Source organism: Oncorhynchus tshawytscha, linkage group LG07 (genome assembly GCF_018296145.1).
Source record: "Oncorhynchus tshawytscha isolate Ot180627B linkage group LG07, Otsh_v2.0, whole genome shotgun sequence".
In the NCBI taxonomy this organism is placed as follows: Eukaryota; Metazoa; Chordata; class Actinopteri; order Salmoniformes; family Salmonidae; genus Oncorhynchus; species Oncorhynchus tshawytscha.
In genome coordinates, this window is record NC_056435.1 from 58,903,754 (window position 1) to 58,916,129 (window position 12,376).

A 12,376-nucleotide genomic window follows, 5' to 3' on the forward strand; every position below is an offset into this window, starting at 1 on the left:
TCTAAACAAATAGTTGTTTAGTGGTCCGAAAATGTCGGAAACATTTACTTACTTAACCAGGTTGCAGGTCATGCAATATGCGTCGTGGACTTCACTGGACAGAGCTTGCTATCCGGTTTTGTGCTAAAACAAAAGGTGTGGTTGAAGTTATTCTGCCACGGTCTTCTTATTGTCTTGGCCTTTTGATCTATATATCACAGCCTCAAGGCATATGAATTAGCAGCAAACAACGCAATTATCACGACACATACAGTGTAGGTTGTAATATGGCTTGGCTTCCCCAGTGATTTTACCCGCGCACCGCTGCTGGTGTCTCATCCATCCAATAGAGTTCCAGACACTTGTAGAATCTATGCCAAGGTGCATTGAAGCTGTTCTGGCTCATGGTGGCCCATGTTAGCATTTAGGGGTGGCAGGGTAGCCTAGTGGTTAGAGCGTTGGACTAGTAACCGGAAGGTTACAAGTTCAAACCCCCATGCTGACAAGGTACAAATCTGTCGTTCTGCCCCTGATCAGGCAGTTAACCCACTGTTCCTAGGCCGTCATTGAAAATAAGAATTTGTTCTTGCCTGGTTAAATAAAGGTAAAACAAATTTCCTTTATTTTGGCAGTTGCATGTATCAACTAGTGCCCGATTTCTCAATGCCAATCCTCAAGTACCACCAAGAGTACACATTTTTGTTGTAGCCCCAGACAAAAAACTCCTGATTCAACTCATTGAGGGCCTGATGATTAGTTGACAAGTTGAATCAGGTGTTTCACCAGGGCTACAATAAAAATGTGTACTCTTGGGGGTACTCGAGGACTGGTGTTGGGAACCACTGAACGAGTGAATGTGTGGATCTCTTGCTGTAATTTGGAGAAATAAGAGAAAATAATCACAATTTCTTTCACAAGCAGTGCTTCAATTTATTTGTCTTAGGACTAGGTTTCAACACAAGCAGCAAGTGCCAAGTGGAGTTATACCAACAAAAATACTCCCATTGATTGATCATAACTACCATATTTACACAAACAAAAGGCTTACATGGTCTGTGTAACTTATAACCCTTTTTTGAAAATAACCCATCTTCAAGAGACATAGTATGTGGTTCTCTCATATCTTTTCCCTTGAACGACAAAAATAAATACATATGAAAGACCATAAGGTTTTCAAAAATCATTTTCTTCATCTCAACAAAGCGTAAGTCTACAATGTGTATGGTCAAGACCTCAATACAAACAAAGATAATGAATAGCTCAAAAACCACTTACTTCCTTTGAGAAAGACGGCAGAGGACAGTTGCTGTTGATGCAATAACAAGCATTGTGGTCAGTATGTGATACTGATCCCCCATATGCACACAGTACAGGTGGACGACGGCACTTTGCATTCAGCCAACTGTGTGTTTTACTGAATTTGTAAACATGCGTTTACACTGTCCTCTTGTGGATCGAGTACGGTTGACAGTAGTGAAGTCGTCCTCAAAGCACATGTCTGGGGTTAGTTCTCTTCGGAGTAGGACAAGCTGGTCCTAAACCCAACATTTCGTCCATCCAACCATATACTTCAATGTGATAACCACTTAAGCCCAGGCTGATGTCACTTCCTGCTGATGGAAGTCACTTACTTCCTGGTTCTGCCATATTCAAGGGGTTAGCTGTCATACCAATCCAGGAAGAGCAGAGAGAAGGAGCACATGACGAGGAAGAAGAGAATCCAGACACGGAATCCAGCATTGTTTTGGATGGCCTGGAAACGCAAGGCAAGCATACGATGAAACCACAGAGTTAAAAGACATCACTGGCTGTGCTAAGCACCTCAAGAGTCAGTCACAAATATTTGGTACATTTGTTTTTCTAAAAGTTACATCCACCAAAGGAAACATATGGACACCCTTATAATATTTTTATTTTATTTAGATAAATATTTCAAAATATGTTTAATATCTACATACAATAATATACTGTACAGTATAAAGAGCAGTGGAAACTACTGGGGTTGTTTAGCATAACCTTCCATTACCTCTCGGATGTCCTCGTTTCCCTCTTTGACGTTTTCAGTGGCTCCCACGACTAGCTGATGGATATTGTCTATCTCAGTTTCCTGTGAAGAACACAAAACAGGAAATAATAACACATCAATAACACTTTATTAAGTGGGATGGGCATTGGACCAGGGGGAATAAGGAAGTCGCTCACTTGCATTAGCACCTTCTCCGCAAAAATCTCCTGGAGACGTGAGATTTCGACAACCTTGCCTTCGATTTGCCTGAAAAACATTGGGAGGAGATTAATTAATCTTTGCGTCACCTCAGTCATATTTAGGAATGTAGTGGTAAGAATGGTCTGATTAAACACTAACCTGACTTCATCTACTAGGTTGCTCATCTCACTCACCAGCCTCTGGTTCTCCTGTTCAAACTAGACAGAGTGTATCAACATGTATTTTTCATTTGCAAAGGATACAACATGTGTAAACAGTACAGCTAAATGCTTACTTACAAGCTCTTCCTCAACAATGCAATGTCTAATATCAAAATACGAAAATAGAAAATCAGAATAGGATTTTAAAGAGCACGGAATCAATACTAGGTCAGATATCTACAAATAAAAACAGGGGAAGTAAAACACATGAGAATGTACACTATATGCACAAGGTCAGTACCAGTATCATATCAATATGCAGTTGGTAGATAGTGCATTCAGACCCCTTGACTTTTTGTTACGTTAAAGCCTTATTCTAAAATGTATTAAAACATTTTTTTCTCACACAATCTACACACAATACCCTATAATGACAAAGCAAAAACAGGTTATTAGAAATGTTTGCAAATGTATTCAAACTAAAAAACTTAAATATCAAATTTACATAAGTATTCAGACCCTTTACTCAGTACATTGTTGAAGGAGCTTTGGCAGCGATTACAGCCTTGAGGCTTCTTGGGTATGACTCTACAAGCTTAGCACACCTGTATTTGGGGAGTTTCTCCCATTCTTATCTCTTATCTGCAGATCCTCTCAAGATCTGTCAGGTTGTATGGATCTTCGCTGCACAGCTATTTTCAGGTCTCTCCAGAGATGTTTGATTGGGTTAAAGACCAGACTCTGGCTGGGCCACTTAAGGACATTCAGAGACTTGTGCCAAAGCCACTCCTGTGTTGTTTTGGATGTGTGCTTAGGGTCATTGTTCTGTTGGAAGGTGAACCGTCGCCCAAGTCTGAGGTCCTGAGTGCTCTGGAGCAGGTTTTCATCAAGGATTTCTCTGTCCTTTGCTCCGTTATTCTTTTCCTCTATCCTGACTAGTCTTCCAGTCCCTGCCACTGAAAAACATCCCCACAGCATGATGCTGCCACCACCATGTGGATGGTGCCAGGTTTCCTCCGGATGTGACGCTTGGCATTCAGGCCAAAGTTCAATCTTGGTTTCATCAGACCCTAGAATCTTGTTTCTCATGGTCGGAGAGTCCTTTAGGTGCCTTTTGGCAAACTCCAATTGGGCTGTCATGAGACTTTTACTGAGGAGTGTCTTCAGTCTGGCCACTCTACCATACAGGCCTGATTGGTGGAGTGCTGCAGAGATGGTTGTCCTTCTGAAAGGTTCTCCCATCTCAACAGAAGAACTCTGGAGCACTGTCAAAGTGACCATCGGGTTCTTGATCTCCTTCCTGAACATGGCCCTTCTCCCCCGATTGCTCAGTTTGGCCATCCGGCCAGCTCTATGAAGAGTCTTGATGGTTCCAAACTTCGTCTATTTAAGATTGATGGAGGCCACTGTGTTCTTGGGGACCTTCAAAGCTGCATAAATGTCTTATTACCCTTCCCCAGATCTGGGCCTCCACACAATCCTGTCTCGGAGCTCTACGGACAATTTCTTCGACCTCATGGCTTGTTTTTTTGATATGACATGCACTGTCAACTAAAGGGACCTTAAATAGACAGGTGTGTGCCTTTCCAAAGCATGTCCTATCACTTCAATTTACCACAGGTGGACTACAATCAAGTTGTAGAAACATCAAGAATTATCAATAGAAACAGGATGCACCAGAGCTCAATTTCGAGTCTCATAGCAAAGGGTCTGAATACTTACGTAAATAAGGTTTCTGTTTTTATTAGTAATTAGCCCCCCCAAAAATGTAAACGGTTTTCGCTTTGTCATTATGGGGTATTGTGTGAATATTGATGAGGAACAACATAAATTAATACATTTTAGAATAAGGTTGTAACATAACAACATTTGGAAAACATCAAGGGGTCTGAATACTTTCTGAATGCACTGTACATGTAGGCAGGGGTAAAAGTGACTTGAATCACATGAGATCAGACAACAACGTAGAGACAATAATAGAAAAGTGCATTGAGGAAAGAGAGAGCAAGCACATGTTAGCATACACAACATTTCTGTTCCATACCATCTGCATCTCCTCAGGTGAGAGCTCGTCATCCACACGACCCTGGCCCTCCTCCCACAGGCTCACAGTGTTATCCGGGACCTCCATCACGCTCCGCTCTTCAGGGAGAAAACAAGGAGATGTACACTTCACTTCACTGTAAATAGACTTTTTCTATTGTATGTTTGTTTATTCCATGTGTAACTCTGTGTTGTTGTTTGTGTCGCACTGCTTTGCTTTATCTTGGCCAGGCCGCAGAACTTGTTCTCAACTAGCCTACCTGGTTAAATAAAGGTGAACAAAAATAGTCAGCTGTTCTCAAAATAGATTTTCTTTCCACTCAATGGGATCACCTCTTGGTCTCTGTACTCACCACCGCTGCTGCTCTCCTCCTTGGATGTTTTCTCCTCGCTGTGCTGTTCCACCTGTGGGCTCTTCTCCACCACCATCCTACTGTGGTGGTGCTCTGGCTCTAGTCGGGACCTAGAATAATATCAAAACGCCAAAGGCAAGCTCAGTCTTCTTAAATGTCAAGAAAAACACTAAAGGGATAGTTTGTGTGTTTGGCATTGAAGCCTTTTAATTCATCATTCAGATGTACTCGTGGATACCATTTTTATGTCTCTGCATCCAGTATGAATGAAGTTAGAGGTAGTTTTGTGAGCCAATGCTAACTAGCATTAGCACAATGAGTAAGTCTGCAAGGAACATAGACTTCCCATGATTGTACTAACGCCAGTTGGTAACTTCCTTCAAACTGAACGCAGGGATATAAAAATAGTATCGATGAGTTCATCTGACTCCGGGGAAGTAGATAAAATCTCAAACTATCCCTTTAAGGCAAGGTCACAACGTGTTTTATGGAGATAGATTACTGCCATAATGTTGTAAATGAATGAAGAATAATGCACAAATAAATTACATGTAAAAATACAGACTAATTATACACATTTATTGTCAGAATTCAGCTCAAGCGTCCCTAAAATCAAGAATTCTAACAATAAATGAATAATTCAAGGTATTTTTTGTTTTATCCTTCCATCGAGAATAATAGCTCCCCTCGAACACTCACAGTCTCTTCTTGTCTACCACTCTCTTCACTCGTATAGCCCTCTGCTCGGAATAAAGCTTGCATACTCCTGCAAACAATGATCGACACAAATCATATATTGTCAACATTACTACAAAGTACAGTACTTACAATACGCACCGACATCAAATATATACCGGCATCACTAACGAGCCCACCTTTCAAATACATCTCGATTAGGTCGAGGACCGCCCCCCTGTGCTCTTTAATCTGGGTTGATATGACCCGTTTCTCAGCTGGAAGGGCGACAAAAAATGAGAAAAAAGTGTTATTAATATTGTGTATTTAAGCAGTACACACACACACACACACACACACACACACACACACACACACACACACAAACACACACACACAACCTTCAGAGCGGAGCTGCTTGATGGCTTCAGAGCAGGTTCTCATGAAGATCTGGGCGTCCTGGTCGATCTGGTCTCGCTCATTGTCTGTCATCCGGGTTAGATCTGATGAGATGAGACTGTAAACACACAAAGCAATAAAATAAAAAAACGTATTTCAAATTCAAGTTTTTTATTACATTCATATAGTCAATACAATCCATGAGCATACAACATATCATAAATGCAAGTCATTTAATTAAACAAAACCAATATTAAAAGTGTCAGGATAGATGGCCGTTGAGATGGTATCGAGAGCTAGATAGTATTGATCCCAGATCTGCTATAAACCAGATCTGCCGATTCTGTGTAGTTAAATTAAATCAGTTACTCTGCTGACTGACACACACACACACACACACACAGTTATCTTCATTTTCTGTCAAAGAAACATGAAAAGGGCGCCCAGACCTAATAAAGAAGCAATATACGTACATATTATACAAGTCTATGGGAAGATAATGTCATAGAATCTACTTCTTCCCATTTAAACTAATGATATGTTTCATTCATAACATTTTCATTTAATATTCTCCATTGGACACAGGTTTAAAGAAATCATATTAACAATTTGGCTAATGGATCTAAATTGCTGGCTCATACTGAATTTAGGCGTAGGCCCATACTACATTTTATTCCGCTGCTCTATCGCTACATACAGGTAACTACCAAAATAAAAGGAGACACTTGAGTAAATGAGGGATCAAATTAAATAAAATTGTATTTATCACATACAACAGGTGTAGAACTTACAAGCCTTTAACCAACAAGCAGTTCAAGAAAGAGTTAAGAAAATATATACTAAATAAACTAAAGTAAAAAATAATATTAAAAAGTAACAAGAAAACGACATAATAACGAGGCTATGAATAGTCCGGGTGTCCATTTGATATTCTTGTTCAGCAGTCTTATGGCTTTGGGGTAGCTGTTAAGGAGCCTTTTGGTCCTAGTCTTGGAGCTCCGGTTCCGCTTGCCGTGTGTAGGCAGAGAAAACAGTCTATGACTTGGGTGACGAGTCTTCGACAATTTTTTGGGCTTAGTATATAGGTCCTGGATGTCAGGAAGCTTGGCCTACCTGGTTAAATAAAGGTGACATATATATATATATATAGCATGAGTATATATAGCGTGTGTGTGTGTGTGTGTGTGTGTGTGTGTGTGTGTGTGTGTGTATGTATGTATATATATATATATAAATAAAACACACGTACATATGTGGATACCCCTTCGAATTACTGGATTCAGCTATTTCAGCCCCACCCGTTGCTGACAGCTGTATAAAATCGAGCACACCGCCATGCAATCTCCATAGGAAGAACATTGGCAGTAGAATTACCTTACTGAAGAGCTCAGTGACTTTCAACATGGCACCATCATAGGATGCCACCTTTCCAACAAGTCAGTTTTGTCACATTTCTGCCCTGCTAGAGCTGCCCCAGTCAACTGTAAGTGCTGTTATTGTGAAGTGGAAACGTCTAAGAGCAACAACGGCTCAGCCACAAAGTGGTAGGCCACCCAAGCTCACAAAACGGGACCGCTGTTCTCGGTTGCAACACTCACTACAGAGTTCCAAATGGTCCCTGGAAGCAACGTCAGCACAATTAATGTTCTTTGGGAGCTTCATGAAATGGCTAAGCAGCCACACAAAAGCTTATGCCAAGCCAGCACCCAATGTCACAGGAAGGCCAAAAAGATAATCAAGGACATCAACCACCCGAACCACTGCCTGTTCACCCCGCTATCATCTAGAAGGTGAGGTCAGTACACGTGAATCAAAGCTGGGACCGAGAGACTGAAAAACAGCTTCTATCAAGGCCATCAGACTGTTAAACAGCCATCACTAGCACATTAGAGGCTGCTCCTATAGCCATAGACTAGAAATCACTGGCCACTTTAAGAAATGGAACTGGTCACTTTTATAATGTTTACATAGCTTGCATTACTCATCTCATATATATGTATACTGTGTTTTATACTATTCTACTGTATCTTAGTCCATACCGCTCTGACATTGCTCGTCCATATATGTACAGTTGAAGTTGGACGTTTACATACACCTTAGCCAAATACATTTAAACTCAGTTTTTCACAATTCCTGACATTTAGTCATTGTAAAAATTCACTGTCTTAGGATCACCACTTTATTTTAAGAATGTGAAATGTCAGAATAATAGCAGAGATAATTATTTATTTAAGCTTTTATTTCTTTCATCACATTCCCAGTGGGTCAGAAGTTTACATACACTCAATTAGTATTTGGTAGCATTGCCTTTAAATTGTTTAACTTGGGTCAAACATTCTGGGTAGCCTTCCACAAGCTTCCCACAATAAGTTGGTTGAATTTTGGCCCATTCCTCCTGACAGTGTTGGTGTAACTGAGTCAGATTTGTAGGCCTCCTTGTTCATACGTGCTTTTTCAGTTCTGCCCACAAAATTCCTATAGGATTGAGGTCAGGGCTTTGTGATGGCATCTCTAATACCTTGACTTTGTTGTCCTTAAGCCATTTTGCCACAACTTTGTAAGTATGTTTGGGGTGAATGTCGATATGGAAGACCCATTTGCGACCAAGCTTTAACTTCCTGACTGATGTCCTGAGATGTTGCATTAATATATCCACATAATTTTCCATCCTCATGATGCCATCTAATTTGTGAAGTGCACCAGTCCCTCCTGCAACAAAGCACCGCCACAACATGATGATGCCACCCCCGTGCTTCACGTTTGGGATGGTGTTCTTCGGCTTGCAAGCATCCCCCTTTTTCCTCCAAACATAACGATGGTCATTATGGCCAAACAGTTATATTTTTGTTTCAACAGACCAGAGGACATTTCTCCAAAAACTACAATCTTTGTCACCATGTGCAGTTGCAAACTTTAGTCTGGCTTTTTTGGAGCAGTGGCTTCTTCCTTGCTGATAGGACTCGTTTTACTGTGGATATAGATCATTTTGTACTCGTTTCCTCCAGCAGCTTCACAAGGTCCTTTGCTGTTGTTCTGGGATTAATTTGCACTTTTTGCAAAAAAAATTACATCCACAGGTACACCTCCAATTGGCTCAAATGATGTCAATTAGCCTTAGGAAAAATTACTTGGGTCATGCACAAAGTAGATGTCCTAACCGACTTGCCAAAACTATAGTTTGTTAACAAGACATTTGTGGAGTGGTTGAAAAATGACTTTTAATGACTCCAACCTAAGTGTATGTAAACTTCCGAAACATCAATTACTTTGTCAACGGTTAAATATATCACAATCCACACGAAGGCCGAGCTGAAACCTTGGTGGGGGCATTTTTGGGGTCAAACGTGAAAATGGATTAGCCACATGAAAGTCATACAGTTGAAATGGACAGAAAACAGACAGTAAACAGGACATGGTTCGGTAACCTGATAGGAGGCTTACCTTCCAGCATTCACATAGTCTTTCCTGTGCTGCAGTAGAAAGTCTTTCAGCTTGGTGATGTTAGAAATCTGTCAATATGAATAGAAAATACATGCACATTTATCAATTTCTTCATGTCTCCTTCTCCATTTGTTGACTACATCACAGTTCCTCTTCATGATTTTGGCCAACATTGTGGACTTTCATTGGTAAGATGTACCTGGAACCCCTTTCTTTTTTTTTTTTTACCAAACCAGTGTATACATCTAAAGGGCTTATGAGATAACGATGCAGTATCTTGAGAAGTAGGCCTCTCTCTCAACGATGTCTCGCACACTATGTCTCGCACACTATGTCTCGCACACTATGTCTCGCACACTATGTCTCGCACACTATGTGGACCAAAGAGTTCATTTCAGGCCTTGCTCACACGTCTCAAGTTAGGCCTAAAACAACACAACTTTGCTTTCATTGACTGTGACAGGCAAACCTTGTCCATGGGTCTCTATCCATTCGAATGTTTACCAATTACTCGAACCCCTTTTTTTTTTTTTTTTTTTACAACCAAATGCTGGTAAGAAGTCAGAGGTTGGTGGATTTCATTCCTTCACTGGTGGACCAAAGAGTTCATTTCAGGCCTTGCTCACACGTCTCAAGTTAGGCCTAAAACAACACAACTTTGCTTTCATTGACTGTGACAGGCAAACCTTGTCCATGGGTCTCTCTATCCATTCGGAATGTTTACCAATTACTATTAGTTAACGGCAGGACATACCAAATTCAAACGGGCAATTTCCTTGTTAAATAGTACCAGTAAATAAAATTATACGCTTCTATATAGCTGCCCTGACAGAAAACATTAAAATATGCCTACAATGTATAATCTGTCAACTATTTATCACAGATAAAATGTCAGAGTAAAGGTGTGCGCAGGAAAACCAGAGGAAACTCGGTGGAATCCAATATTTAATCCTGTAATTCAGGCAACATCGAAAAATACTTCATCGTTCCCCATCCACAGAGTGGAGCGCGAGAAGGACAGAAGTGTGTGTGAGTCCATACACAGCAGGCTCTGTTTGAGAAAAGAAAAGAAAAAACAGAAAATACTCCAGACAAGCAAAGTATTGAAAATGACACAATGACTTTGACTGTGACAGAAGCCCATGGTGAGCTGGATTGTTTTGGTAAAGCCAAAGCCCACTGTCTTCGGTCCAATCTTTTTCTTCTAGTGACCAAATCGCTGTTAACAGGGTTTTTGAAGAATATTTTTTTTACTTTTCTTACAGAGCTACAATTTGCTTGAAACCCATCTCCTCTCCCAGAAAACAAATAGGCATTTGCATTTATTATGGCTCCCCATTAGTTCCTGCCAAGGCAGCAGCTGCTCTTCCTGGGGTCTGGCAAAATTAAGGCAATTATACAATTTTAAAAACATTACAATACATTAATTAAAGAATTCAGAACACACTAAGTGTGTGCCCTCAGTCCCATAGTCCACTACCACATATCTACAACGCAAAATCCATGTGTACAGTCGTCAACAAAAGTTGAGAATGACACAAATATTACATTTCCACAAAATTTGCTGCTTCAGTGTCTTTAGATATTTTTGTCAGATGTTACAGAATATTGAAGTATAATTACAAGCATTTCATAAATGTCAAAGGCTTTTATTGACAATTACATGAAGTTGATGCAGAGTCAATATTTGCAGTGTTGACCTTTCTTTTTCAAGACCTCTGCAATCCGCCCTGGCATGCTGTCAATTAACTTCTGGGCCACACTGATGGCAGCCCATTCTTGCATAATCAATGCTTGGAGTTTGTCATATTTGTGGCGTTATGTTTGTCCACCCGCCTCTTGTGGATTGACCACAAGTTCTCAATGGGATTAAGGTCTGGGGAGTTTCCTGGCCATGGACCCAAAATATCGATGTTTTGTTCTCCGAGCCACTTAGTTATCACTTCTGCCTTATGGAAAGGTGCTCCACCATGCTGGGAGAGCGATGTTCGTCACCAAACTGTTCCTGGATGGTTGTGAGAAGTTGCTCTCGGAGGATGTGTGGGTACCATTCTTTATTCATGGCTGTGTTCTTACGCAAAATTGTGAGTGAGCCCACTCCCTTGGCTGATAAGCAACCCCACACGTGAATGGTCTCAGGATGCTGTACTGTTGGCATGACACAGGACTGATGGTAGCGCTCACCTTGTCTTCTCCGGAAAAAATGCCCCAAACAATCGGATTGGGGATTCACCAGAGAAAATGACTTTATCCCAGTCCTCAGCAGTCCAATCCCTGGACCTTTTGCAGAATATCAGTCTGTCCCTGATGTTTTTCCTGGAGAGAAGTGGCTTCTTTGCTGCCCTTCTTGACACCAGGGCATCCTCCAAAAGTCTTCGCCTCACTGTGCATGCAGATGCACTCACACCTGCCTGCTGCCATTCCTGAGCAAGCTTTGTACTGGTGGTGCCCCAATCCCGCAGCTGAATCAACTTTAGGAGACGGTCCTGGCGCTTGCTGGACTTTCTTGGGCGCCCTGAAGCCTTCTTCACAACAATTGAACCGGTCTCTTTGAAGTTCTTGATGATCCGAAAATGGTTGATTTAGGTGCAATCTTACTGGCAGCAATATCCTTGCCTGTGAAGCCCTTTTTGTGCAAAGCAATGATGACGGCACGTTTCCTTGCAGGTAACCATGGTTGACAGAGGAAGAACAATGACTCCAAGCACCACCCTCCTTTTGAAGCTTCCAGTCTGTTATTCGAACTCAATCAGCATGTCAGAGTGATCTCCAGCCTTGTCCACGTCAACACTCACACCTGTGCTAACGAGAGAATCACTGACATGATGTCAGCTGGTCCTTTTGTGGCAGGGTTGAAATGCAGTGGACATGTTTTTGGGGGATTCAGTTCATTTGCATGGCAAAGAGGGACTTTGCAATTAATTGCAATTCATCTGATCACTCATAACATTCTGGAGTATATGCAAATTGCCATCATATAAACTGAGATAGCAGACTTTGTGAAAATTAATGTGTGTCATTCCTCACTTTTGGCCATGACTGTACATGTGTGTATAGTGCATATGTTTTCATGTGTGTGTATTCATGTGCCTGTGTTACTTCACAGTCCTCACTGTTCC

General features: G+C 41.2%; 1 protein-coding gene across 2 annotated transcripts in view; it reads right to left on the reverse strand.

The window, feature by feature from the left end:
- Nucleotides 1-888: 888 nt before the first annotated feature.
- The window catches only part of LOC112254951 (syntaxin-18), a 30,403-nt gene continuing 18,915 nt past the window's right edge, over nt 889-12,376 (reverse strand). Inside the window, exons 2-11 of one of the 2 annotated variants that reach the window (XM_024427949.2) lie at nt 9,258-9,325; nt 5,819-5,934; nt 5,618-5,695; nt 5,442-5,508; nt 4,743-4,852; nt 4,391-4,488; nt 2,345-2,403; nt 2,182-2,251; nt 2,006-2,086; nt 889-1,732 (exon numbers count right to left, since the gene is read on the reverse strand). In XM_024427949.2, coding sequence (XP_024283717.1) covers nt 1,637-1,732; nt 2,006-2,086; nt 2,182-2,251; nt 2,345-2,403; nt 4,391-4,488; nt 4,743-4,852; nt 5,442-5,508; nt 5,618-5,695; nt 5,819-5,934; nt 9,258-9,325 — 843 coding nt within the window. In that variant the 3' untranslated portion in view covers nt 889-1,636. The remainder of the gene's footprint in view (nt 1,733-2,005; nt 2,087-2,181; nt 2,252-2,344; nt 2,404-4,390; nt 4,489-4,742; nt 4,853-5,441; nt 5,509-5,617; nt 5,696-5,818; nt 5,935-9,257; nt 9,326-12,376) is intronic. The other variant, XM_024427950.2, reaches the window with a different exon arrangement.